Source organism: Athalia rosae, chromosome 4 (assembly GCF_917208135.1).
Source record: "Athalia rosae chromosome 4, iyAthRosa1.1, whole genome shotgun sequence".
NCBI lineage: Eukaryota > Metazoa > Arthropoda > Insecta > Hymenoptera > Athaliidae > Athalia > Athalia rosae.
In genome coordinates this window covers 3246909-3274646 of record NC_064029.1, presented here as the reverse complement: position 1 = coordinate 3274646, position 27738 = coordinate 3246909, and the positions used below count along the sequence as shown (strand labels likewise).

Sequence of the window (27738 nt, the reverse complement as noted above, 5' to 3'; positions counted from 1 at the left end):
TTTCAAATTTCTAACAATTTCTAAGCGTTTCCCGAACCTTAACGAAATCTGTACTTCGAACAATTCGATTCAACCGCCGCGCCGCTGAAAATAAATGAACGTTGAATCCGCGAGCGCCGGGAAATTCAAAACAGGGAAACGCGCCGTTCGGCGACCAAAAATTATTTGAATCGCCTAGGTATACGCAGGGTCATTTTCTGTCGCCTATCCGTATATAGGTATACCTATATCGTGTCGAACGAATCATCGTGCGCTTACGCATCGGCGTAGTAACCTGGACATCGGTTATGTAAAGCTAACCTAAAAGTCACGCCTCGATTCCGTAGCAGAAGATGTGATGTTACAAGTCACTTCGAAGGGTCCCGTCGAATACGTTGCCGCGCGCAGGGCAAAAGTTTTTTTTATAAAAAAGGGTGTTTAGTAACGAGCTATTAACAAACATGGCGGAATATATATATATATATTTATGGGGATGATCCTACCTTTATTTTAACGAAACTTCACCGCACACGCTTTTTCTTAGCAGACGAGAGAACTTGCAATGTTATCATACAACATACGGGTGCCGGCTGATGCGCACGCATAATCCATCGTTCGCGCAAAATCCCCTCCAAATCGAACCAGGCGCGAGACGAACGTTCGAAATTCGAAATCCCCGCGAAACTCACGTTAGCTACGATCGCTCGAGGCTTTGAATTTGAATCGACGAAATTCGTCCTTGGGACTCGCGAAACGACGGAAATTTATTCTTAATCGCTCGCTCCTATACTTTCGTATACCTCACGGCGATAAAACGAAATTTACTAGGTGGACCCGAGTAAACTTTGTTTGCTTAAAGTATATTTATAATCTGAAATATGTCATGGGAACGTTCCGAGTGCGATGTACAAACAACGCTACAGTGACGTTCTACGTGCCATGGCTACTCAATTATGGCAATTCGGAGCTCGCCGTAGCCCGTGCGCGAACGAGATTGGTGGTAACATAGTTTTAAGAAAGTTGGTAAAGAGCCTTCGACTACGCCTTCTTATCAAATAAGTCGAAAAATACACCCGACTGATTGTGTACACAAAGTTTTCTATGTACTTTGGTGCCTGCAGCAGCAGCAGCAGCAGCAGCAGCAGCAGCAGCAGCGGCGGCAGCGGCAGTACCAATTCTTCTCCACCAGAGCTTCTCGGCCCTTAGCTCTCAGCTCTCTAGGCTTCCGATGCCTTCGATATCTTGACTTTTCGCTGTTTGTCTTTAATTACGGGGAACGTTTCGGCTCGCCGTTACTTCGAGCGTTTCGCACAAGCTTCGCCCTACACGGAGCAAAATGGAAAGAAAGAGAGGAGTACAGATTATATTTCTTCCACCTTTCCTTCATTTTTTTCAACAACCCTCTCCGCGCTGCACATTAATTAATTAACTCGTACCTCATGATCCAACCGGTCCTACGAAGATGAGATAAAAAATGTAAATTCCACTCCGAAGTTATATTACGTTAACTCGATACAAAGATCTCTGGCGAGTATAACGAGTGAATTAAGTTCAACTTCCATTGGGGGAATAGGTGGAAATCGAATGACTGCGAGTTTCTCTGCTCTCGTTGAAATCCTAATGAGATTGAAGCGAGCTGCTCGCAAAATTATCCCGACTCGGAGAGGCATTGCAGACCGTACGCGTGTCGCGCGAGGGTGAAAATACAAAAACTATTATACGCAAAGCTGGATGAACAAGGGCGCGGAGCGTGTTGTGACGTAGTTACGTAGAAGGTGGCGGGACGTATGTATATTGGAAAATTAAAATATATTTCACTCTGGAAAGGAGGCGGTGGAGCCGGTTGGTTCGGGTTGGGACCGTTTGAAACTTGGGATTGTTGAAACGGTTGATGACTGGCGCAGTGCCTACGAGCTTCGACAACACCTCGGGGTTCGCCTAATGAGCTTCCTGCAGCAAGCAGCCTCTGGCATTTGCAGTTCCGGGCTAAGCGAGGATATAGAAGAACAGCGGAGGACAGTGGGACCTCTGCATACCACCGCACCGCAACTGCTGCAGACGACGACGACGACGACGACGACGATACCCCAGCAGCTGCTGGTATACGTATATCACGCGGCCGAGAAAGCTTCAGGAGAAACGAAGAACTCGCTTCAACAATCGACACTGTTTCCACCGAGACCATTGTCTCGGAGTGCGAAGCGCAGATGATGCTTTAATATCCAACCTCTCCGGATAGAGACTTTCTGGCTCGCGAGATCTGCTCGTACCAAATTATGCACCGCGGTCTCCCTCCCCTCCCTGATTTTTCACTCTTTACACCGGAGTTGAATCCTCCGGATCCTTCGTCAACCTCGCACGACGACTCGTACTCCTCCGCGTATTCGTTCTTTCCACGAAAAATTATCCTCGCAGTTCCGCAACGCGTTCCGCCGACTTTTTCACAGGGTAGAGATGATACTCTAATCTTTTTTTTTTTTCAGAGAGAACGTGAGACCGACAAATCCGTAAATTACTACGCTCACGGTAACTGTTTCGAAGTGGTGATAACTTTGAAAGTACCCACATTCCGGTAAATAGCGGCGGTAACGATAAATTCCTCTAAATAATAGCTGAGAAATAAAAACCCTTCGCGGGCATCTTCGTCTATTTGCGGTTCCAGAAAAGTCAAGCCTGTTCACCCATACTTCAGGTTTATGGGCTAATTTGTATCGACCGAACACACACGGTTGATTGTGAGGTATAGCCCACGGCTAAAGTTCCCTCAATCAGAAACACCGCGTCGTTTCTCTCCCTCTTCTCTCGCTGTCTCCGCGTTAACGTATTATGCGGAGCGGATTTCGCCGTTAAGCAGATAGAAATAGAGGCGATCCGAATACGGTAATGCATCCGAACGTACACCTAGGTACATACACCAATCCGCGTAGACGAGCCTCGCACCTATGTACACACACACAGCTGAATATATTTATACGTTCAGCAGTACCACGCGAAGCATCGCAATGGCGGTAATGGTGCAACGAGGGGGGAGGGGGATGCGGACCAGCCCTGGAACATGGAAAGGCATCAAATCCCCCGTGCGCTATAGTGCTCAGAAAGGCGTAACACATCCCAATTGGAAACACGGTAAACCTGCCGCGTACACGCGATGCATCAGTTATAAAGCCACTCTCATTTGGATTAGCGTATACGCGCAAATTACATGTTACCGGTAGCTATGAACGACGACGTAAAAGACGCACGCGGAATATCATTTCCAGAACTCGGCGGAGCAGGGGCGTGAAGAGAAAAACAAAAAAAAATGGAATAGAAAAAAGACCGGAACGGCACCTCGAGGGATCGGTTCCTCAGTGTCCGCGGCGAAGAGTTTGTCCGAAGAGTTCGAGACTCGAGGGGTTGAGAGCCTCGAGCGAGTGGTTCTCCTTTTCCTTAGCTGCCTTCGGTCTTTTTCCTCGCTGTTCGATCTCGAGGGTTTTACAGACGTTGATTTCTCGTGCCCGCGGAACTGCCCCTCGCTCCTCCTTCTCTTCGTCGGCGTTAAACCTCCTTTAGCCCTCGTCTTCCGTAACTTTGAGCATCTTTGAGTAAAAGTCGAACGATGTTTCGTTTCCCGTATCTCGTCTCCGAGCTACTCGATGTCCTCTGTCGCGTCTAGTCGTCGTCCTCGTCGTGCGATCGATTGATTTTCCGCAGAGACACGCGTTGCCCGCAATTAGCATCCGTCTACGCGATTCCACATTCTACGCGTCCTTCGCCGACGTACGTCCGGGGGTCCCGAGGGATCGCTACGAGGGCGGAGGTGGATCTTTGGAAAGTAAAAAAAAAAAAAAGCGGGCTACAGATTCGAAGGAAAATAACCGATCAAACATCGGCCGAGGGTCAATTATGAACTCTAGTTTGAAAGTTTTGCGTCCACCTGTATTTGCAGAGGAGAGAGATCTCTTTCACAATGCCTCGTCGTACCTACCCGTACACAACCTTAGAACTTTATCAAATTTCTCCTACTCCATCTTTTTCATTCTTCTCTCGTTTCGATCCCCGTTCCAGAGCTAGAAATCTACGCAAGGGCGTTCATCCCATTACGTCACGATAAAAGGAAGATATTAGAGAGAAAAAAGAGAAAAAAATAAAATAAAATAAAATACCATCCCAACGAACAAAAGTTCAAAACTCCCTTTCCGATTCGCGTTCTCGAACGAGCTCTGCCTAGTCACGCGATCCCAAATCCTATTTTCTAATTAAATTATATTTATCACAAAACGCCCAGCCTTTTATAACGATTTGGTACAGCCGCGGGCAATGTTTGACTTCACCGCACCATGTATATCGTACGTACGTACGTACGTACGTGTGGACGCACGAATGCGTTCGCTGTTCATTATATTAAAATAAATTTCACGCTTTCGCGCGATTTAATACACGGCGAACATGTGTGTACACGGTAAACATCGGTAATAATGTCCACGTGAAATATATATATATATATGCCGCGTTTTTGATGGCCCACAAATATCCGGGACACGTTACGTGTTTCGGTATGGGGATGTAGCGTACACACCTACACACGTGTCCGACGTATCGTCGAGTTCGGTCACAATTTCGCAGACAATCGCCAAAATTCGGCACCAAGTGCCCGACGGATCCGCTTGACCGTGTCGAGGGTTTCTCAATGGGGTATCAGATGTAGAAAGTTCCCCCCCCCCCCGTTCTACGAAACGTAGTACAGATCTGTCGAGGAGAGTAAATACGCGACGAGGCTAAACATTCGCGAATCCGAGCGGTCAAATAATTCCCGCACAACTTCGACGTTTGACTTTATTCAAAGCGAGGCTGTATAACGCGCGCGGCATTTCCGAAAGAAAAAGATATGAAAAAAAAAAACAAGGGTTTTGAATATTTCGATGTGAAGAACGTCAATTAGGCGAAAAAAATTTACGAACAATATCCCGGAGGGCGTGATGTTAAGAGAGAGAGTCGCAGAAGGCAAAAAAAAAAAAAAGAAAAAGAAAAAAATCGTCTGAAACACGAGGATGAAAATTGCAGGCGAAACGGGAGGCTGTTTAAGCTGTACCTATACGTCGGGAAAATCCTGAGGGTTTTTCCGGAAGACAGGAAGTAGAGAAGTGGATGTGAAAAAAGAGAAATGGAAAAATATTCGGGAGAATAAGAAAAAAAAAAAAAAAAGGACACGGACCTCCCGCGAGTAGCCGTGACACTCGGACTCCGCTCGAACCCCCCCGCGAGTAGATATAGCCGACATCGCGCTCTTTACGAGGAGATTAAGCGTGTCTAGAAGTCACGTTGACCCAACCCGCACCCGTAGGTCGAACCAAAGGTGAAAGGGTACGAATGTAGTCGCCATGATTACCTCTGCCGGGTGTATATGGGGTCGCTTTCATGCTATTCACATACCTAATTCCGCACTTATATGTGTTACATGGATATCTGTACGTAGGTACCACCTTCGTTGGTATATACTTATAATTACATACACGCTGTATACCGATTGATCGACGAAACACAATGAAAATTAATTCACCGATGTAATTAGCAAACGCGTAATTATTCCGACTGCCTCATTTTTATTATTTCTCCTCGACGACTCTGCATCGGGGAGGAGAAAAATTTTTCATAAAAAATGCACCAACTTTCGAGCGACGTAATTTAACAGTCTGCGGTGTATATATAAGTAACGCGTATTAAAAAGTTCGAGGGAAAGGTAAAGTGGAATATGCTCGTTTTATCGTCGTGTCACATTTTTATTACCATATCGACGTTTTCAACCTACCTTGACTGATTAGGTTTCGATAATTTAAGTCCGTACCCTATAGCTGGTGGATAAAGCTTTAGATTTCCCTCCAAGCGACGAGGATGACGCCGCCGAACTCTTCGATCCCGCTATGTATACGAAAAACGCCCATAAGCTGCGCCGCACGTATCCTCGTCGAATCCGCAAGAGAAAAAAAATTCCGGAGCTTTTACGCGGAGGACGAAATAAAATCCGTTCGGGGTTGTCACCCTGTCGTTCGCTCGCCTCCTGTATTTGCGATGAAAATTAGCGATGACTTTGAGACCGTTGGAAACGTGGAGCGGTCAGAGGTATATATCCCTATCGAAGTACAGTTCTGAAATCTCGTAAGAGCGATACCTGCGGAAGCGGGTTTTCAAGAGGGTTCGTTCGACGCGTAAGATAACAAGGTTACAACGACCGGGGTGTATTTATGATTATGAAGCGTTTATCGCAGTTTCGGGGCAGTTTTAAGTGGGGTAGACGACGCTGTCGAGCTGTTTTCGGAGTTTGATTAATTAGATTTCTGCCCACGGCGATGGCCCTTTCTCTTTCAGATCGGAAGCTTGCGACCTGGTCTTAAACACCACGGCAACGGGTCTTTGGCGTCGACCTTCGCACGCCCCTTGCCATCGGAGGAGCTCCCCCCTCGCGATATCCTCGGAGACAACAATATTGGCTCGAACACCAAAAGTCAGGTTCTCGTTTATGCCGATTCTAAGCGCTCTTGTAAAGACCTGAAAATAATTTTCCATACCTTTCCACCCGTCCCTCTCCCGAAAGCGAATGGAGGAAAAGTATTATTTTCAAAAGGGAAAAATGTAACGGCGTTGAATCGCGATTTTTAGCCCGCCCCGGACACGCGTTTCTCTTTGGCACCGGCCCAAAATGGAATGCAGATTTTTTTTTCATTCACCGTATTATACTCATATGGCCTAATTCCCGCGATGCGGTGTTTCCGAACTTTTTTGCTACGAAACGTTTCCTTTTTTTTTTTTTACTTAGTTTTTTTGCGAGGCTTATTTGTCGGCGAAGGTTGACCAGTTTCCCTATAGCTTGTCCCTGCACCCGTTCGCGATGACTAACCATCGAGGAACGCCCCCGTCCGTATTAATTATCTGCACACAACGGCTAGCAAGTGAGAATTTGATTTAACGAAAAAAAAAAAGAAAAAAGAAAAAGGAAGACGAACCCTCTTTGTTTGGGAAAATGATAAATAGCGACGATAAATCGTCCGTCGTTGAACTTGGTGTGTGAGAAAAAAAAAAAAAAAAAAAAGAAATACCACCCCGTTCCGTCAGCCTCCCTGCAGTTTTCGGCGTCGTTCCGTAAGAGAGACGGTAATGTTCAAAGGTCGGTATCGACCAATCGAAACAAGGAAGTCATTACCGCACGATTAGGAGAAGCACGCGCCGGGGTCGCCGAAGAGAGGAGGAGGATCGAGACCGGAGTAACTGGCGAGTAAAACGCGCGCGACGGCTCGAGATCTATGGGGGTTTCGGGGGGTCTATATACGGTACGGGCGGCGTGTTGCCCAGGATTACGGAAATGCCGGGGTTAGGTACGGTTGGTCAACCGGCGGCTAGCTGATGCTGAGTTACGTCCCTCGCTATATCCCTCCACCTCGTCCTCGTGCTCATCCCTCGTTCTCCTCCTCATACCCGAATACGTGCATGCGCCCGTACCCGTCCGTGTTTCAGTTTCGCCTCGGTGTGCTCCAGGTGTATATAGATACATATATATGTATATGTATATGTATATACCTTACTCGCGGGTCGTACCGGCGGACCATCAACTACCCCTCTACTCATCCCGGATCCTGCACCTTTCCTATAACCCCGTACGCCGCGATCCGAAGCTCCCGTTATCCTGGAGATTCCGCGCGGCTCGAACGGAGCTACGATAAGACCTATGCGAACGTACCTGGACCGGTGGGGGATATATATACGGTTCCCGAATCGGCGAATCACGCCTACGGTTGGAAGAATTGAAAAATCATTTCGTCGGATTCGCCGCGACATAATTCTTCGCTCCGGTCGAAAATCAACCGGCGATCAGCTTCGCTACGAGGACCAACCGCAAACTTTTTGGGGTATTTCTGCATATCCCGTTTCGACGTTGTTACATATAGGTACCCGCATAGCCGTGTGCATGGACGGACAGATATATAGGTCATACGTACACTTAGTTCTCATCGTAGCGGCGTTAAGCGTCGCCGTAGGGTATGCGGAGGGGTGGTATTAGCGCCGGGGGTTCACGTGTACGGTATATACCCACGTTATACATCGGTGCGGTTAAATGGAGGACGGAGGCTACTACTATACACACGTATAGGTGGTATAAGGTGAGCTCGGCTAAACTAACTGCCGAGCTTTTGTGCAGCGAAGGAAGGACCGGGAAGTCCCCGCACCTATATTCCGCCTCTTATGAATCTTCGGGAAGACAATGCGACGTCGCACCGCGCCAAAAACTAGTTCCTACTCCGTTTTCTCCCGCGAAATTTCTCCACACCCTACGGTTCTCACCGGTTGCGGGGTGAAAGTGGAAAGGGTGCCGTAGGGAGAAGCGCCGGGGTGCGGTAGGGCGCCGAATAAGGGAGTGGAGGAGATGAGGTCCCTTGCACACTTTATTATCAAACGTTGCCCGGTGTTCCGGTGCAGGTTTCGCCTTTATACCCGAGCGCCAAAAGGGCATTCCGCCGCGTCGGCTGTACGTACGTACGTACCGTACAATACACCGGTAATCCGCCTCGATAAGACGTACACACATCCCTCGTACCTTTGGAACTATACTCCCCTCGGCGGGATACCTCCCCGTTTCGAGCCATAACCGAGTAAGTTTCCACAGCGGATTTCTGAAGTATTCGAGCGAGTGTATGTACGTATAGGTGTACCTTATATACCTTATAGTACATGTACCGTATAACTCGAGACTCGGCGTGGCGAAACCATTGTTAATATTCGGACGATTGCGTCCCCTTCGCGGTTAAGTAGTCCGCAGCGGAAGATCCGCGTATAGCCGGGACGCCGCCCGGTACGCCCGCACACCGAGGAGTTGCTCCTCCGCCGCTGCTTCGGAATCCAAAAGTTGCCTTTTGTTCGAAGTAATTGAGATGCCCGGAGAGCAACGGACTCGTTCCCCCTTTCCCTCCTCCTCCCTCACCCCCTCACCCCCCCTGCCGCCCCGTTCGTTAGAGAATCGGATATCGGAGGGATGAAGAAGACGCGAGGGAAGAGAGCCGGCGAAAAAAAAAAAAATAAATACCGGTTTTAATTAGCGCGTAACGAGATACCGCACACACCGATTCTCGGTAAACCAAAATTAGCCCGGGAATCGTGACGAACTGCGACAAAAAAAAATTTTTTGCCCTTTCTCCGCTCCGGTGGAAGTATAAGCGTACGTTTATGTATTTCTCGAGATTCACCGGGCGATACGGAAAACACCCTCTCCAACGAGAAAGAAGACCGATGCCACCCCGAACTTGTTAAAACTTTGACGCTTTCGCGAGAATACTGGAAAATGTTTCTCGCCACGACAACCGAACAAACGAAGGAAAAGTGCGAAAGAATGAGAGGAAATCCGGTAGGATTTTCAATTTAACATAGACGCGATGAAAATATTTAATTTTTTAGGGCCGGCGAATCGAATGGAATCCAAAATTGCTATCGAATTTTATTGGCTGCGTGTCGATCGGCAGTATTATTACAGTTTTCGAGGGCAAACTCGATCCGTTCGGGTTTTCTTCGCCGAACGAGTTTCGCCTTTTCTCTGCGTCGCGACCGGTGACCAAAAAAACCCTTTCGGCTTTACGTCGAGCCGGTCAAATAACATAATTCAATGAATTTCCCCCGCTGGCTAAACTCTCGGTACTGGCAATAGTTAATTGCTCGTAAAACTCGCCTGCCGGAGTGGTAACGGCAAACAGTTTAATGTTTATCGGAGTTTTCACTAGTTCAACAAGTTCCCGAGATAAGGTACCTACTTTGGCCTTTTAGCCTCACCCGGTTTCCCTGTAAGCCGTTCGAACCGGTATACGACATTTGACTTTGGAGAACGGTTATCCCTATACCCCAGCGTTCCGCTCGACTCACGGCCGAACGAATTTCCATCCCCACATCCCGCGTAAATGAAACGAAAGAAATTATCAACGATTGTTCGTTATAAGGTGTCCAAAGCGTAACGTAACTTCGACATTATCCTTTCGGCTGGGCATAAAGAATTCATAGTGTGACGCGCGCGAGCCGGCGAATCCTTTGAGAAGATTTCGCTAGAGCGTCATTTTGACAGTCATTCGTGGCGTAAAAGCTAGCTTTGGGGTTTAAGAAGATAAGCTCGAATGGAAGTTAAGTGTATTACGAGATATATGCGCGGCGAGGTCACCCCGCCAGACGAGTAGAGCCCCTCGCGTGGATGGGAGAGGAAGAACCGTCGGGGGACTTCCCCCGTGAGCTTGCAGGAAGGCTGATAGAGGAAACATGTTACCGCCGACGTCGCGTTCCACGCATACAAAGTACACACCACTCTTTTTCGCGACCACCTTTCACTGGTTCCCCGGCCGCCCGCCCGCGATTCTCGCACCCTGTTCCTCCGATCATATCTTCGGCCGTGGGGAATTCTACCCGGGGAAAAGAAGCCGTCGAAACCCTCCGAGATGCGAGTGGCTGAAAGGCGCTCACCGGAAACTACGTATGCAGTTGCTGCACTTCAAACGGAAATGAGATTCAGCGGGTATACAATATTTTAAAGGAAACTTTCCTACCTCCGTCTATTCCTGTACGGAACGTACGTACAACGTACGATGCATTAGAATTTTTAAAACAAAATTGCGCCCTCGTTTTAGACTTTTTTTTCTTTATTCCATTTTACCTCGTTCACATTTTATCGAAGGATGACGAGATATACCGGGGAATTTTATTGAAAAACCGGATGTGCGTCGGTGTGCGAGGATTATACGGGTAATACGCCTGTACGTAATGCATAAATCTTTGAATAAAAAGAAAAAAAAAAAAAAAAAACGCTTTGATTTTCCATTGTGTCGAGGGTGTAGGAAATGGGGGGTGGTTGGGTGGGTGGGTGGTGTAGATTCGGGCACCGGCAAATGGGAATTGTATTTCACCGCACGGGGGATTCGACGCAACGTCTCGTCGGGGAACGCGTGAAACGATAAGATTCTTCCGCAGCATTTTTACTTTCCTTATTTTATTTTACCTTATTTCATCTCATTTTACTTTATTTTATTTCGATTCATTTTCCTTATTCTTTTGCAAGAGCAGAAGAGGAAAGTAAATTTCGGCTTGAAAGCACTCCGCCGTGAATTTTCCACGGCCTCGCGTTTCAAATCCGAAAGAGGCCTAACTCATCTTTGGCTGCACTTACGGAAAACTCACCTTGTAATTCTAGTAGTAGAGAATACACTCGATTTACTCCCCCCCCCCCCCCTCTCCTCCTCCTACCCCTCTATAATACTTTGTGGAAAAGCCGCTGCTCCCCATTATTTATGAACATATACTGTACACGGGTATAAGTACCTATAGTTCGTAAGACATCGCCTCCGCATTTACGTACAAGTATGAATACTTAAATATTCCGTTTCTTCCGGACGTTCGACTCCGTTCAACGTTACGAGAGGTGAATTTTACGCTTTCGAAATATGTGTAAAAATTCGCGGGTTTTCGACGCGGGGTTAAAATTTATATTTTTGGCTTAAAGCAGTCGATTTATGGGTATAGTTGCGAAGAGTGGAAATGTTTGGAGATTTTCAAGCCGAGCCGCAACGAGGGAACGTATTCAACCTGTTTGTCTAAGGATGAGCTTTTCACCGGGGATTTCGGCGTGGAGCGCCACCGAGCAGTTTACGCGATACGGAGGAGTAAATATTAAATATTTGACAGATGAAGGGGATTTTCACGAAGGAACGAAGGAAGAAAAGAACGTCACGCGGCGTTAAAAGGGATGTGTTTTCGAGGAGGCTGTAAATACTCCGGTGCGGAGTATACCCACCTCACGCCCGTGCTGGGAGGAGAGAGAGAGAGAGAGGGCCGAATTAGCGACGAAAAATACGATAAATTCCTTTCTTATTTTTATTCAAGGTAAACGCCGGAAAAGTTGGCGAGGATATTGCAGGAGTGCCTGTCGAAGGATTCAACCGATCTGACGCACGCGGCTGTCAGTCGGTATACCCTGACGTTCGAAACAAGACAGAAAACAAATCTACAGATTTCGAAATTAAAAATATCAGACCTCGTTTTTTTTTGCCCTCTATTTTTCCTTACTCTCCCTCCCCCCTCCCCCTCCCCTGAAACCAGTAGCAGCTGCCGCTACCGCTGCAGAGAGATGGGTGGAGCTTCGCTTAAGCCACTCTAAGAATCTCCGAAGGAATTCGCTATTGCATCGTCAGCGTCGTCGACGTACCCAGCTACACTTATACACACTCGCAAACTTACATCCCTATACTGCATCCGTTATACCCACTCAACTCCCTCCCTCCCTCCCCCCCCATCGCTTCGGGGCCTGGAGATAAATCCCTGCACGGAGTTTTATCCGATGCTGCTGCCGCGCCGCCACTGCTACTGCCGGAATGGCTAAAGATGGAAAAGAAATTATCACGGTCGACTAGACCTACGGCTTACGAATACCTGACCTATAACCGCCTGGGAAAAGCTCTGCCCTTCGGAGGTATCGGTATAACTAGACCTATTAAATATGGTCTATGTCTCGAGTCGGCATGCCGATGACACGGGGGTCGACGGGGGCGAGGGCGGGGGCGGGGGCGGAGGGAGGGCACACGTGTATAATCGACGAAGTGGAGGGAAACGGGAGAATTATTGAGCAATACGTATACGGTGGGCAATCGTTTCCCGCCTCACCGGATAACTGCGAACCACCTGTCACGAACAGGTATCCCCAATAGCTGTATAAAACATAAATATAAGCTAGGTATCGAACTATGCGACCACCACCCTTGCTCCTCGTGCACGAAACAACCCTTGTAGCCACTAGTGGCAGCGTTTGTTTGGCCAGAAATATTGTTTCCTTCCATATCCCCGAATTTATCAACTGACCTTTGTATACCGGTTGTGTACGTCAATTCGTTTTCGTGAGTTCCTTATACTTCCTTCGCTGCTCACGGATTATTTGCCAATTGATTATATCCGCTACGTTTAACCCCTCGTAGCTTATCATCCGCAACGGATGGAACAAACTTGTACATCCTAACGGTTTTCACTATTTTTTTTTTTTTTTTTTCTCGTTCTGACTCAACGGTTAGGGAGAATTTACATTTTCGGCATTTCTTTTACCTGTTCGGGAACATCGTGTTCGCGAAGTTTTGAAAATTGTTGAAAATTTTCTCGCGATATAGGGGGAAGAATATGCGGCGAAAGTAACGAAAATATTGGCGTAGATGTACGTTGGATATAAAACATTGTCGAGTAGTAGGTGACTGAAAGGACCTTATATACTCCCAGCTAGGTATAGACGACGGATGCATTCAAAACGAGCGTACAGTAGAAAGTTCATATCTCATTTACAATTCATGGCACGAACCGTAAACTCGATACCGTATTGTAGTAAAAGGTGAATATAACCAGAAATATCGCGCCGGGTTGCCGATAAGGTCATTTCCCTTTTCAAAGTATTTCATATCGTTACGACCGCAGAATGAATATTTTCGAAATCGTTTGTTACCACATTTTTTTAATCGGGGAAAAAAAACCGGCGAAAATCTCTTCAATAATTTTCCATGCTTTTTCGTCTTTACAGATTGGTGCTTCCGTCAGGCTTAGATCGCTCCTCGAGCAAGACGAATTCACCCTCCTACCCATGGCATCGAGGAAACTCGCTGCTGTTCTCGGAGCCATTCTACATCTCTGCTTTTGTAAGTTTTCATCACCCTTCCGGCGTTTCATACTTTTCGTATAACTTTATACTTTGGAGAGTAATTTGTCACCGCCGTTATCATCGTCGTCAGTCAAATAATTTGGATATTCGGGCGGAACTTATCGTGTAAATACACGGGGTATGTACACCACCCCCATCAGTTTTCAAAAATTCATCCCCTCAAAAATATCTCATTGTTGAACTAGCGCCGCGATTTTCTAATTCGAAAAGTTTTTACGCACCAAAGGCGCAGGTATACACCGTAGGTTACGTACGTACACCGGTAACCCACCCGGTCTGCGGAAAAACTTTTAAGAATTTATTCAGATTCGTTTCGGTGGCGAGGTGCTCGTCCACGAGGTAAGTAGAGCTGCTCTCGAGTATCCCTCGAACGCCACCGCCAGAAACCGTGGCATCCGCGGGATTTAAACCGCGTGACTTTAACTAAATCATTGTGGATTTTAGTGGATTCTCGAGAACACCCCTCGAGAGTCCATTGCAGGATCTATTGCCATTTTCTATATATTTCCAACCTACAACTAAAGTAGTTTACTCCTTCTAGCTGCTTACTTTTTCCACTTACTTACTCGCCGCAACGGGGATGGGGTCGTTTTTCGCCCCCCGCGCCCAATCCGAATAATAAATTCCTTCTAGAATTCAGCGACTAATTTGACGATGGTTCGAAGACGAGTTCGTACGTCGTTCGGTATTTGCTCCGAGTCTCCGGACTCTCGCGGGGATGATTTGCATCAAAGTTACCGCAGGATTAACCGTTGAGTAAGGCTAAATATCATCTCGTCGAATGAAAATAATTTCAATCCTATCAGCGAGACATAATGAGAATAATCGCCAATTAATAAGAAAATTATACAACGTCGAGAATAAGCGAAAGGCGAACTTCGTGATAGCGTTATCCCGATGCGCGCGATATGTCGGTTGCGCGGTTATCGCTATTTTTTTTACTTATTCGTCGTCTAACCACCCGCTGAACTTGTGTACCGCAGCGAGTATACACGCGAAGGTTGAGATGCGAATGGGAAGACGGCGAGAGGTTGGTGTATAAGCTGGATCGTGTCGCAGCTCCGATGGTGCGCGGGTCGTCGGGGGAGTAAGAGGCTTGAGTGAAGCAGTTTTAATACGGCTGTCGCGCCCTTAAATAAAGCACAATAGCACCACCCTCTGACAACCGCCCGCGGGGCTTCTTGCTAAGACGTATTGGAAAAATACCGACGAAAGCTCGGTATAGAAACGAAGATGCTGCGAGAGAGAATCTTCGAGAGAAGCTAAGAGACACTGAAAGAAGCACTATAGCTCCCGCAGATTTCCCCTCATTTCTCTTCTCATCTTCCTCATATACCTCGATCTGCTCCGTTTTATTCTTCCTCCCGATTCTTCTGCTCTCTCTCTCTCTCTCTCTCTCTTTCTCCCCTCCAGACTCGCCAGATTATGCTAACGAGACAATTTCCCAGGAACGGTGAAATACATCTGAGATTGTTCCCTTGTATATATATATACATATATATATATTCTCTTCGGAAATTTCGTTTTGCTACAACCATTCGTAACCGATCGAGCATCGCTCAACGCTCACACCGTCACGGAATCACCGGTTTTAATCCGTTTTTGGAAACGTTCCTTACTCCGTCACTTTCGTTGTAAAAATTAAATCGGGATCAGTCGTTTCGAGCGTTATTTTGTCACACGTTTGAAAGGAATCGGTGTGCTTTGGAAATTTTGCATTTCAATTTCTGTATCGGCGAGAACGTTCGATGCGTGAAGATCGCTCGGGGTTTCGCTGAAACCCCTTCGTCCAATTCCCTTCCTTACCCTCGAGCTTTTTTTTTTCTCTTTCCCCATTTTCATCCGAGGCGCAATTCTATCCCGATTTTATACAGGGCAGTAGTATTTTTCCCTTTTCATAGCTCACCGGGATAGAACCGGAATCGTTTGGGTACCTTTTTCTTTACGAGCTTCGCGATGGAGGTGAGCTTTACGCCGAGTATAGGTAGTAAGGTATAATAAGAGAGTTGCAATTTAATCATTTCCGAAGCGGAAACATTCACGCAGGATTATTGGTCACCCATCGGCAAAGTCCCGATATTGTGTCAGTTTTATCGAACGCGCGTATATAGGGTGCTTTTTCTTCCGAAATTATCCGTCCGTCGCCGACTCCTTATCTCGCAACTTCGCCAAAGATTTTTCCACGCTGCGCCGCGAATGCCAAGTTACATACCACAATCGACTATCGCGAAATCTTATTGGAATTTAAAAAATATCGAAGAGAACTCGGGAGCCGCGCGGGTCTCCGACGTTCCATTTTAAGAATCGTATGCGTTCCAAGAATTTTTCCACTTATCTGTCTCCTGCATGGCCGCATATGCGAGAATTCGATATGCTCGCATCGTATACACGGCAAAGAATACGGTATAATATTTTCACACAATCGCTGAACACCTTTGAATATTCAATCGACCATTATTTATTTATTCCCACACCTACCTCGCCTCCGATAACATTCTGAAACGTTTATCTTTATCCCTTTTTTGAAGTTGAAAAATAAAGAGAGAAAAAAAAACTCGCGAGGAAGAAATCTGGCTTCAAGGCGTCGCCGTTGAATATACACTTATACAACGAATGCCTCCAAAATCCCACCCAGTTTTGTGGGAATATAACTTTTTTCTTCTCCACATTTCTTATTCATTTGAGAACTCATTAAAATCCGTTTCAACGCCTACGACCATAAGCGATTGTCATCACGGCGTTATTATTGTTCCAGGTCAAAATTCGCCGGAAGTTAAACCAGAGTTTTTGGCTGCGCTGGAGAATCATACGGTAACTCAAGGTCGCGACGTGTCCTTCACCTGCGTCGTCAATCACCTGCAGATGTACAAGGTATTTCCGATGCTCGATTGAAATTATGTCTTCTCGTAATGCGGTTACAGAATTAGAGAGAGAATCAATTTTCCCGACGCGACTTCATGTATACATATGTACCCCTGTATACTCTTGTAGGAAACTCTCGAAATTCGTGCAGACTGAGAGAGAAAGAGATTGAGTGAAAAAGAAAGGGAAAAAAGAGAAATATCGACTTCGAAGACTCAGGGAGAGTTCGACTCGAAGACATCGGGATTCGAGAAGCCCTCGAGTATCCCGCGTAAGCTGAACAATCGTAAAGTGAACTTTTTTTTTTATTTCCTGATTAAGACTGGGCTCTCTCTTTCTCTCTTCGGGTAGCCCCAAAGCCTAGACTCTGAAACTTTATTCTGGAGCGAGCCAGAAACTTGAAATATTCCGAACGTTTCTCTGTACTTGCTTTATTTCTGAACGACGGTACGTTCTACTCGCGAAATCAAGCGTGTGCAGCAAGACGCCGCTTTACTTTTGCTTTTGCTGCTGCTGCTCTTACGGATTAAGTAAACGCGAAATCGAACTTGTCGTTAGAACAGCTTCTACAATGTTGACGTATCCTGTTTCCCATTTTATACTCGTACCTGCGTGAACGTGAAGCGTAGTATCGTTAGAACGTTGGGCGATAAAATGCTGGAAGAAAATTCAATCACGGTTGAAAATTCCTACGTTGATTTTAACGCGGTGAATTCCACGTCGCCTTTTCCCATCCCGATAACAAATTTACCGGATTATTTCGTTACTTTACATATCTCATCGTCAGCTGATGGTACTGCAGCTCTAACTTATCGTTTTTTTAAATTATTCAGCGATCATAGATATGCATTATTTATATTTTAATCCACATCTTGCAAAAGTTATCCACCCTTGGTAAATATATAGGTACATTAGGATGGGTTGAAAAAATTTTTGCAAATTTCTCAGTCCTACGAGGAGCCCGAACTTAGCTGGAGTCAGATAGCCACGAGCGAGGGGCCTTGTTATGGGGCGTCACCTCTGCTCAGCCCCCAAGGTGACGTCTCACAACAAAACGCTACGCTGCTGGCTACCTGACTCCAGCAAAGCTCGGGTTCGCTGATGAATTGGGAAGTTCGAATATTTCGACCCATGCATGGATTACGATGAATCAAAGTGGGTCTACGACTAAAACCAATCGATATGTCTTATAATTATTTTGCTCCCAACAGCGAATAATTGATGATTACTCGATCGATTGCATGAGTAGATGATTTTGGCTTTCAGATTTGGATTTCGGAGCTGATTATACGTGAGATTACCCTTGAGAAGCCAAAATAAAACTCGATTTTTGGGCCAAAAGTAAATTAGTTTAAAAATTAATTATATTACACTTTTCTGACGTATTTTGACCTCAGGAATCCAAATCTGAGAGAAAAATTGATCTATCTATAAAATTGACCGAGTTATCGCCAATTTTCAGCTTTTTGGGGTCAAAAATAAAAAATTGATTTTTCAGTCTATCTTAATGTAATTTGAGCTCAGGAATTCGAATCCGAAGAAAAAATTGATCTATCTTCCGAAATGACCGAGTTATCGCCGAATTATCGCATTTTTTGGCATAAATTTGGGGATATCTCGAAGGGAAAAAATCGTAGCTCAATTTGGACAACGGATTCGTGTTCCTGAGGTCAAAATACATAAGAAAAGTGCCATACGATCGATTTTAAAAAATAAAAATTTTTGGCCAAAATTTGAGATTTTTCCAAGGGGTACCCCTTACGATTTTTTCAAATTTTGGCCAAAAATTTTTATTTTTTAAAATCGATCGTATGGCACTTTTCTTATGTATTTTGACCTCAGGAACACGAATCCGAAAGCCAAATTGAGCTACGATTTTTTCCCTTCGAGATATCCTCAAATTTATGCCAAAAAATGCGAAAAAATGGGGATAACTCGGTCATTTTTGAAAATAGATCAATTTTTCTTTCGAATTCGGATTCCCGAGCTCAAATTACATTAAGATAGACCAAAAGCTCAATTTTTTATTTTTGACCCCAAAAAGCTGAAAATTGGCGATAACTCGGTCAATTTTATAGATAGATCAATTTTTCTTTCAGATTTGGATTCCTGAGGTCAAAATACGTCAGAAAAGTGTAATATAATTAATTTTTAAACTACTTTACTTTTGGCCCAAAACTCGAGTTTTATTTTGGCTTCTCAAGGGTAATCTCACGTATAATCAGCTCCGAAATCCAAATCTGAAAGCCAAAATCATCTACTCATGCAATCGATCGAGTAATCATCAATTATTCGCTGTTGGGAGCAAAATAATTATAAGACATATCGATTGGTTTTAGTCGTAGACCCACTTTGATTCATCGTAATCCATGCATGGGTCGAAATATTCGAACTTCCCAATTCATCAGCGAACCCGAGCTTTGCTGGAGTCAGGTAGCCAGCAGCGTAGCGTTTTGTTGTGAGACGTCACCTTGGGGGCTGTGCAGAGGTGACGCCCCACAACAAACCGCGCGCCCGTGGCTACCTGACTCCAGCAAAGCTCGGGTTTGCTGGTGAATTGAGAAATTCGAATATTTCGACCATGCATGGCTATGATTTTTGACCAAAAAAAACATTTCCCTGCTGAAAGTACCCCACTTGATTAATTATTTATTAAAAAACCGAGTGGGCTACTTCAAAATGTCAAGTAAAAAATTTTTTGCACATTTGAAAAATTTGCTCGTTTTATAAGGTACAAATTCTGTCCCCATGCTAAGAGAATAAAAAAAAAAATTGTTTTTCAACCCACCCTAAGGTATATATTCACAAAAAAAAGATGACAGAATGAAACGTGTATTGATAAATCAATAATCGGAAATTATTTTTTCGCTGATATTCAGCCTTTCCTGAAACTGAGTGGGATTAATTTCGTATTAAAATGATGAAGTCCTTCTAGATTCATGAAAGTCAGATCGATCTCCGATTAGTTATAAGCTATCTTTACAGGTTGCCTGGATCAAATCAGACTCGAGAGCGATACTTGCCATCCACACTCATATGGTCGCCCACAATCCTCGGATATCCGTAACCCACAATGGTCACAACACCTGGAAATTGCACGTTGCAAACGTCCAGAAAAACGATTCCGGTACTTACATGTGTCAGGTGAACACCGACCCGATGCGTAGTCAGGTAAGAAAAGTAGAAAATATTTCAAAAATCAATAACCACCGTTGAAAACATTTGGGCGTTCATTTCGTAAACGAATCTCAAATCTTATAAAATATCGCAGAACGGTTATATGGAAGTAGTAATCCCACCTGACATACAAGACGAGGATTCGTCGGACGATCTGATTACCCAGGAAGGTGGGAACATCCGACTACGATGTGAGGCCACAGGAACACCGATGCCGAACGTTACTTGGCGTCGCGAGGATGGGCGTAACATAATCCTGCGAGCCGATGGTCAGAAACAAGGTACCAAAGGCTTCCGATTCACCTCTTCTGCGTTGAATCAGAATAAATAACGTTTTCAATTGTCCCCTCCAACGCAGCGGTCAAGGTGTACGAAGGTAAGACACTGGAGTTGGTTGGCGTCCTCCGTCAGGAAATGGGCTTTTATCTCTGCATCGCCAGCAACGGGGTACCTCCGAGCGTAAGCAAACGGTACTTGGTCAACGTCAACTGTGAGTAATTTGAAAAGAAAAACCAACTATCGATTGATACGTACTCGAAATATTTTCCAGCAAACAAAAATTCATTATCCTCGTATTTTTTCTATTCTTCAAGTTCCACCTCTGATCAAGGTCACTAACCAGCTAGTCGCCGCCCCCGTTGACAGAGACGTGGTGCTTCAATGTTACGTCGAAGCTTCTCCGCGAGCCATGAACACCTGGTACAAGGACACAGGTAATAGACAACAGTTGTAAAAATAATTATAGAATAGAAATGAAGAGAAATTCGTTGGGAAATGATAGTTGTTCAAACAGCTATACGTATAATAGGTGGTACGTTTCTGGGTAAAATTGTAAGCCATACGTGGTATATTGCATGGCTGATGTTATGTACCGGGTAAAACTCTCACGTGCAAATATGTACATATAGCACATCTTGACACCATCAGGGATAGGTATGCCAGTAGTAACGCTGCAGCCTGTTGAATTAAAGCGTAGTCGCCCGTAGTTTGGACGAAGTTTCAATTTGACGCGGGAAATTTCCATGCAATTGAGCTTGCGATAGCGGAACTAATTAAAAGCTGCACTTTTCAACCGTTACCCAACGAACTTCCCATAATGAATATACGCAACTGCGGAATGCCTCGGGAATACCAGACCACGTTCCACTTCCGGTTCTTCAGGTTTGATCATACTTGCGCATAGCCAAGGGATGATTCGAAAAATTTCAAACCATTTTCTGCATCGCTGAAATTAATTTTTCCTCATTGTTAAAGAAAAATCAATCAACATTCGCAATGATGTAAGACTCCCCCTCCCTCTTTGCCAACCCTGAAGAAAACAATGTATAAAAAATAGAGAGAAGGTAGAATGAAAATGAATTTATTTAGGTGAAAAATTATTACCAAACGACAAGTACATGATGGCAGAGACGACGTTGAGCGACTACGCTTGGCAAATGAATCTTACGGTCCATTCTCTTGAGAAAAAGGACTTTGGCGGTTACGTGTGTTCGGCAGAAACTGCTCTTGGTAAAGCGGAAGGCGTCATTCGACTTCAAGGTGAGTATATGTGTGCGCATATACGGGGGTACTACAGACCCCTATGTGTGCAGTAAAAGGCAGCGTCAAAGGAATCATAAGACTCGTTGAAGTAACTCGAGGTTCCCTTTGACCCCCGCAGAGTTACATTTGATGCCAAAGACGACGCCGGTGAGTTTAACGAAAAACACGGACCAGGGACCTCGAAGGAAACTGAAAAAAGAAGAGGAAAGAAATCGAAAGAAGAACAGACGGCCTTACGGAAAACACTACGGGGACGGCGATGGGTCCATCGGGAGTGACGACGACTTTGGAACTACCCAAAGAATGGGAGGAAGCACGCAGGACCTTCATCGTACGGAAGGACCTTTGACGGTACCCTCCCTGTCACCGCCTTGGGTGATCATTAACGCGGCAACTAGAGAGCATTTTTTTCCTATAACAAACGTAATACTGATATTATTATTGTTCATGATAATTCTATAAAGTGGATTCAGAGATACCGGCAAGCTTTGCGTGTTATCGTATCGTCAATGATCATCGCGTTTATACCCGCGATCGCTGCGTTGTCGATCTTATTACAATAATTTTAATATCATTTATCTACTATAACCATGATTGTTATTACTGCCAAATTATTTTAAAATATGAAATTTGTAAATAAATAGCAATGATGAGCACTCAATCGGAATGGGAGTATTATAGTAATGAAGATACGGGCTGTTTGATATTACATTAATTATACATGACGAACTATAAAATATATTATGTACCGTAAAACAGGGGTGGTAATTATTAATTAATTATTATACTAGTGGAGAATGGAGGTAAAAGTATAGCATATACAATAATGTAGGCGTATACTTGCAAGGGAGATCGGGTAAATATTGAATCCTTAGCTCTAAGAATTACCCATACAAAATATTCGGTATGTATGACGTGGCATATTAAATTTAGATGTAAAAATACTATATCTATTACGATATAGGTACATATACCGTATCAATACTAAATGGGGCGATGGACCGAGTGACCTCGAATTAATTCATGTAATACATACATAGTAAGAAAAGTGCAGCGATGATATTATAATATTGTACGGATGAAATATTGTTTATCAATATGTTACACAATTCTTCATTAATTCATATCAAAATTGATGTAAATCCTACGCAGCGGAAAATAATCTACCGGTATGATTACTGCGACGTTTGATTAGAAGCAATGTAAATATGTAAGCGTAATTAAAGATTCAGTTTGTCCGAATTGAATGATTAACAAGCAGGAGAAAATTTTTACTCACATGGAATGTAACTGTTATCAATTTTATGATTTTTTTCCGGTATGTCTATCAACGCCCAAACGAAGCGATTACTTCAACCGACTATCTTTATAATTTATAGAAAACATAACGCATATTATGTATAAGGGTGCAGGAGTCATTCTTCCAAGACGTTCTTCCATGATATTTGATGAAGAAAAAAAAAAATAATCAAAATGAATAATATTTTTCTATTCATTCTATGTATTGTATATTTAAAATCAATCATATTTTCATTTCTAGTATAGATGAACTTTTGATTTTTATTATTTGTTTTTGAATCATAGTGTAAATAGGCTTCACCCGAAAAATTTCTGTACTGATTTGGGGTTGATTGCAAATAGTCAGAGAACTCGGTCAGAAATATTCTCAGTTAGGACAAACCCGTGTGCTAATGATTAAGCCAAACAACCACCGACCGAGGCAACACTTGTTATACTTATACCGCCTATACGTATTGTATGTATACCTAATACGACTATACTTGCATACCGACGTTCATCGTTATCCCATTAATGTCGCATGTATCTAATTTACGAGTTTTCATTGAACCTGACAGAATTCATATGGGCACATTAATGTCAACAAGGATTAGAACTATGGAATTGAGGTCGTACTTCGCCTAAGCTGATCTAACAAGGAGGTTCATTACGTTCGAGGAAACGGGTGGTTCGTTTGCCTACAATCAAAGTCAAGATCTAATAAGGGAAATTCGGTAAATAGCTCCTCCAGAGCAATAACGATCGCTTTATACGGTCCGCACCACGTACCTCGGACATAATGTACACGACCAAGTTTGGAATTTGATACTGCTTCATTGATCCGATCAAAGGTTTTGATTTTGTTGTTTCCTTCGGACCATTCAATGCATTTATTCGTTGCTGATTTCGGACTGGCCCTTCGAGCTACGTAGAATGTTTCTTGACGCTAATTTAGCGAACAATGAAAAGTTTCGCGCAAACGTTATTATGTATGTTTAGGCTGCGAAATATTCTTACCGAAGTGTTGTCGGTTATTGATTAAGTATTCGTTATAATAATGTGACCAACGGTATTGTTAGAAAATTACAAAGAATTCAAAAAATTTTTTGTAAATAAATACGTATTAGCACGGAATTGCCTCTATTGTGGTAAATTAATACTTTTCGTTGCGCCAAATCGCTGTGCTAAGCTTATTCAATAACTAAATATAAACGCGGTGTCGTGACAATAAAATATATATTGGCATAGTTCGTACTAGGTAACTGTTCAAAGAATATAAATGAACGGTCATACCTATATTTAATGGTTGATTAAATATATAATGATGAACCAGAAATCGAAAGGTTCTTTTTCGCATAAAAATAAAGGTGTTTAAATTAAGTACAAAATACAGAAAATAATAAATAATGCAGAAATATTATACATAGATTATACATATTTGGCAACGACACATATGAATTATGTAGGACCACGGTAAATGTACATAAATATAACATTATTCACTAAACATTGAAAATACCACGCAGCATAATTATTGAATTGTAAATATTTATAATTGAATGTTGAATTTCACGAGTCGCGGTATTAACTAACGTTGTTAATAATTGCATATAAAAGTTGATTAGATTTTATATCTAAAGGAAAATTACTTCATGTACGGTGCTGTTATGATAAAAATGAAAAAAATGTTTTGCCATGTATGAAGTAGACGTTGAAATATCTACGGGCTTAGGCGTCATTTCCGAAAGATGAATGTTCCGGTTATGCAAAGTTTCGTATTTGTGCTAATAATCCAAACTTTCTTTCAACCTTATTCAGAGCCATTACCTACATTTCTCATGTTAAACATTTTCCTGATTATGCCAGATTTTTTTTTCATCAAAATTCGCCTCGGCCCTAAATGAATTACCAGTAACGATTTCACGATAAACAAGTCTCTATTTTAATTCCAAAAACGTAGAAAGACATGAAAAACAATCAACACATATTAATAGTCACATTGTGCAATACACAAATGTGGTGAGAAGCATACAGTCGAAATAAAACAATGTTCATAAAACCGTATAATAGCTCCGCGCAATGAAGAACAATAAAAAAAATGTATCATACATAATTTATTATAGGGATCTCGCATATTTTGTACCCATGTCGTGTACAGAAAAGAAAAAAAAGTTCTACATTTTCATTTCGCAAGTAATAGAATGTAAATGACATTCGTGTACGTTAAAGATGGGGGTTTAAGGTACAGTTGTAATAATATTTTCTGCGTTTTACAAGATAAATAACATCGTTTATCTTTTTATAACTTTTATTATTAATAATTGCCTTCGTAAACGTTAAAATAACCAAACTAATCACTAGTTCACGATTTGGAGTTGAAGTAAAGGATAGAACGACGTATAATAGGAATAATATGATGTATAATATTATTAAATTCAGACAATAAAATGTTTATTATCGATGTTAAATCATTAAATTTGTACAGAATTTATTCCTCATCGAATATCTTGTGTTGATTGCTACACGACGATGACTCCATAACGTTTACATAAATTTGTAGATAGCCAAGAAGTGTGGACTCATATTCACAATCAGACACATCTACGTAGATTTAGAAATTTTGCTATGTTTTCGTTTGACAGCTTTCAATGACTTTAATGAGTGAGTTTTTTCATCGCTCAATGTTTCCTTTAATTTATTAACATGTTGCTCATAATTCATATCTGCCGCTAATCTGTCAAAATTTAATACCTCTATGTTTGGCACAACTTTATTGGCACCAGACAACATTTTGGTAAAAGCTGCGACCTGCTTGGGTTCGACAAGGGACACAGCCGTTCCCGGATTACCAGCTCGACCTGTTCGTCCAGATCTATGAATGTACCCCTTTATATGCTTTGGCATGTCATAGGAAACAACCAAGTTTACCCCAGGAATGTCCATTCCACGTGCCAGGGCGTCGGTGCTTACTAAACTGAAATAAAAAATATCAACCGCGTTAGAAATCTTAAGTCTTCTATTACACAGACATGGACAATTAGGTGAAATATGAGCAAATTTCATGTCCTGTATATATAAATACGAACATTTGAATATTTCCTTCAGCAAATCTTGTTAAAACACTTTTTCGTTTGTTATGAGTTAGGGTTGAAGATAGTTCGGCAACAGTTAATCCAATGTCCTTGCAAAGCTCGCCAAGCAGTAACGCTAATCTGTGTGCCATTTGCCCGGAATTCATAAATACGAGCATTTTAGGCAATGTTTCATTTTCGGTTAACAAATGAACTAGCGCTAGTGGCTTATAAAGAAGTTGGCACTCCACTGTTCTCTCTTTCAGCTCATCGGGACTAGTGTAACGTCCAGCAAAATCGCCAGTCTTTTTATCCAGGTTCAAATCCTGGTCTTTATCTTGTGGATGAACTGAGGTAAATAATTTTGGCTGAATTAAATTCAGTTTACTCAGCTTTTCAGGGTCTTGGGATAAAGTTGCACTGCATAACAATTTCTGAGCCGGTTTATAACGTCTGTTGAGAATATTTGTGTAATTATTTTTAGCCTTCTTTCTGTATCCATCGATTGAATTAAAAGAACTTACTTGTTCATAAGATTACCTACGGTTAGAGGAATGCTGCCAGAATGAGGCACTGGGAGGTGCTGTAGCCAATCTATAGGTCTATCTGCTTCATCAATTATAATAAATTGCAAAGCAGTTAAGGAGAACCCAGGTGTGTTTTTGATATGATCAATTAGTCGACCCGGAGTTGTTACGACAATATCCACCTTACTGACAAGCTCTCCAGATGCAACTTAAAGTTCAAGACAGACATTATTAATTGATGGATAAAATTTAATTGATTGTAATGTATCGTGTCGACAAGATCGTTTGAGCTGATATAGCAAATAGCATATTTATACAGCCAAAAATTAAAGACCAACGTTTTTTGACGAGCTGGATTTGTTCTTGCTCTAAAGATGTTAGCCCTGAGAGTAGTACCACTTTTAGATCTGTATGTGCTGTATAGGTCGTCATGACCGTATAAATCTGTGCTGCCAATTCTTGTCCTGGTAGTACAACTAAACACCGAACTTTTGGTACAAATCGGTGCTGCAGATGCTGAATAACTGGTAAGACAACGGCCAAAGTTTTTCCTAGAAGGTAAAAGTTATTTCCAAACGGGTGGCAATTATTTGTTCTGTACCTAGAAATGCAGGAATCATGAATGACCACTCACCGCTTCCTGTAGGCGAAGAAATGCAGATATCCTGGGCCCACCATCCCATTTTTCTTTTCTCATTCCATTTTAGTATGAAAGGTATAACGCTGGCTTGAACAGGAAACAGTTTTGTAACTCCATTTTTTTTTAGAATCTTTATCAGTTCGTCATCAAGACCCGAATTAAACTCTGAGAGCGAAGGGCCACTGTTTAAATCTGCAGAAATAAGTACTGGATCCGCTAACCAATCAGGTAATACTCGTTTGACCACAGTTTTCTTTTTGTGTGAATCTGAACCCAAAACAATGAAGTCTTGTTTCGGATCTTTTATATTTTCTAAACTTTTAGAAATTTGGGTTATTGCAGGGTCGTTGTCTGGATCCAAACTAGGTTGGTTATTGTTGGATGCATTCTGATTTTCAACATTATGGGTTGTATTATTTAGATCTATATCAACATTCTCTTTGAGAGAAGTTTCTAAATGCTTTCGTGATTTCTTATGCGCTACTGGAAAACGTTCAGCATGCTCTTGATTTTTTGTATCGCCTGTGGTACTTTTACGCTTTTTACGTTCCTTGATCTTTTTTAACAGGGCAGTAAGATGATTTTCAGAGGCAGCATCTTCTACCACATCTTCATCACCTTTATATCTGAAATATTGAGAATACTATAATTTTAGTGGTATAAAGTGCATGAAAATTCTCTAAAATTTGTTTCAGATTACAGACCATGTGTGTAAAAATCTGAAAGATAATTGTTGACCATAGAAATTGACAGGCATGTAATGCAAATGTGACGAATGAATAAGATGAGATATCAAAACGCACCTATTTTCTGTGAAAATACTCATTATGATACGGTCACAGCTGGAAATTCATATGCTCTCCTCGCAGACTAGAGGTTACGACTGAACGTGCATGTATGAATACCACGCGACATTCCCCAAAAGTCAAAGCTTCAAAATTGTGCGATGTTCGATGTTGATTCGATGTGTGATCA

The 27738-nt window shown here is 43.0% G+C and overlaps 3 protein-coding genes and 1 long non-coding RNA gene across 5 annotated transcripts in view; 1 reads left to right on the top strand and 3 right to left on the bottom strand.

Annotated features, from left to right (window-relative positions):
• The window catches only part of LOC105689544 (luciferin 4-monooxygenase), a 72811-nt gene extending 52959 nt beyond the window's left edge, over nucleotides 1–19852 (bottom strand). Inside the window, exon 1 of one of the 2 annotated variants that reach the window (XM_048653694.1) lies at nucleotides 19828–19852. The gene's annotated coding sequence lies outside the window, so the exon portion shown is untranslated. Of the gene's footprint in view, nucleotides 1–482; nucleotides 613–19827 lie in introns of those variants that run through there. The other variant, XM_012406627.4, reaches the window with a different exon arrangement.
• LOC105689529 (lachesin-like) overlaps nucleotides 1–24992 on the top strand; it is a 52668-nt gene extending 27676 nt beyond the window's left edge. Inside the window, exons 2-9 of the mRNA XM_048653702.1 lie at nucleotides 13529–13643; nucleotides 16422–16537; nucleotides 19514–19699; nucleotides 19800–19986; nucleotides 20064–20195; nucleotides 20299–20418; nucleotides 21074–21244; nucleotides 21366–24992. Of these exons, the coding sequence (XP_048509659.1) occupies nucleotides 13589–13643; nucleotides 16422–16537; nucleotides 19514–19699; nucleotides 19800–19986; nucleotides 20064–20195; nucleotides 20299–20418; nucleotides 21074–21244; nucleotides 21366–21709 (1311 nt within the window). The 5' untranslated portion in view covers nucleotides 13529–13588 and the 3' untranslated portion in view covers nucleotides 21710–24992. The remainder of the gene's footprint in view (nucleotides 1–13528; nucleotides 13644–16421; nucleotides 16538–19513; nucleotides 19700–19799; nucleotides 19987–20063; nucleotides 20196–20298; nucleotides 20419–21073; nucleotides 21245–21365) is intronic.
• On the bottom strand, nucleotides 20018–21225 carry LOC125500577. The gene is made up of 4 exons (XR_007277951.1): nucleotides 21089–21225; nucleotides 20817–21014; nucleotides 20240–20401; nucleotides 20018–20156 (listed from the first exon to the last, which is right to left on the bottom strand). It is a non-coding gene; the product is annotated as an uncharacterized LOC125500577 (long non-coding RNA).
• On the bottom strand, nucleotides 24960–27735 carry LOC105689584 (ATP-dependent RNA helicase DDX51). The gene is made up of 6 exons (XM_012406720.4): nucleotides 27567–27735; nucleotides 26758–27389; nucleotides 26462–26674; nucleotides 26121–26331; nucleotides 25612–26049; nucleotides 24960–25499 (listed from the first exon to the last, which is right to left on the bottom strand). The coding sequence occupies exons 1-6, from the start codon at nucleotides 27587–27589 to the stop codon at nucleotides 25127–25129; spliced, it is 1890 nt and encodes a 629-aa protein (XP_012262143.2). The 5' UTR covers nucleotides 27590–27735; the 3' UTR covers nucleotides 24960–25126.
• Nucleotides 27736–27738: the final 3 nt, after the last annotated feature.

Excerpts from the sequence above, each read along its gene's own strand:
- LOC105689584 (XM_012406720.4), bottom strand. The coding sequence starts at position 27,589 with ATGAGTATTTTCACAGAAAATAG. Across the intron at positions 26,675-26,757 it reads TTCTTCGCCTACAGGAAGCG|GAAAAACTTTGGCCGTTGTC; the intron begins GTGAGTGGTCAT and ends TTTACCTTCTAG. Across the intron at positions 25,500-25,611 it reads GCTGAAGGAAATATTCAAAT|TTTAGTAAGCACCGACGCCC; the intron begins GTTCGTATTTAT and ends TTTTTATTTCAG.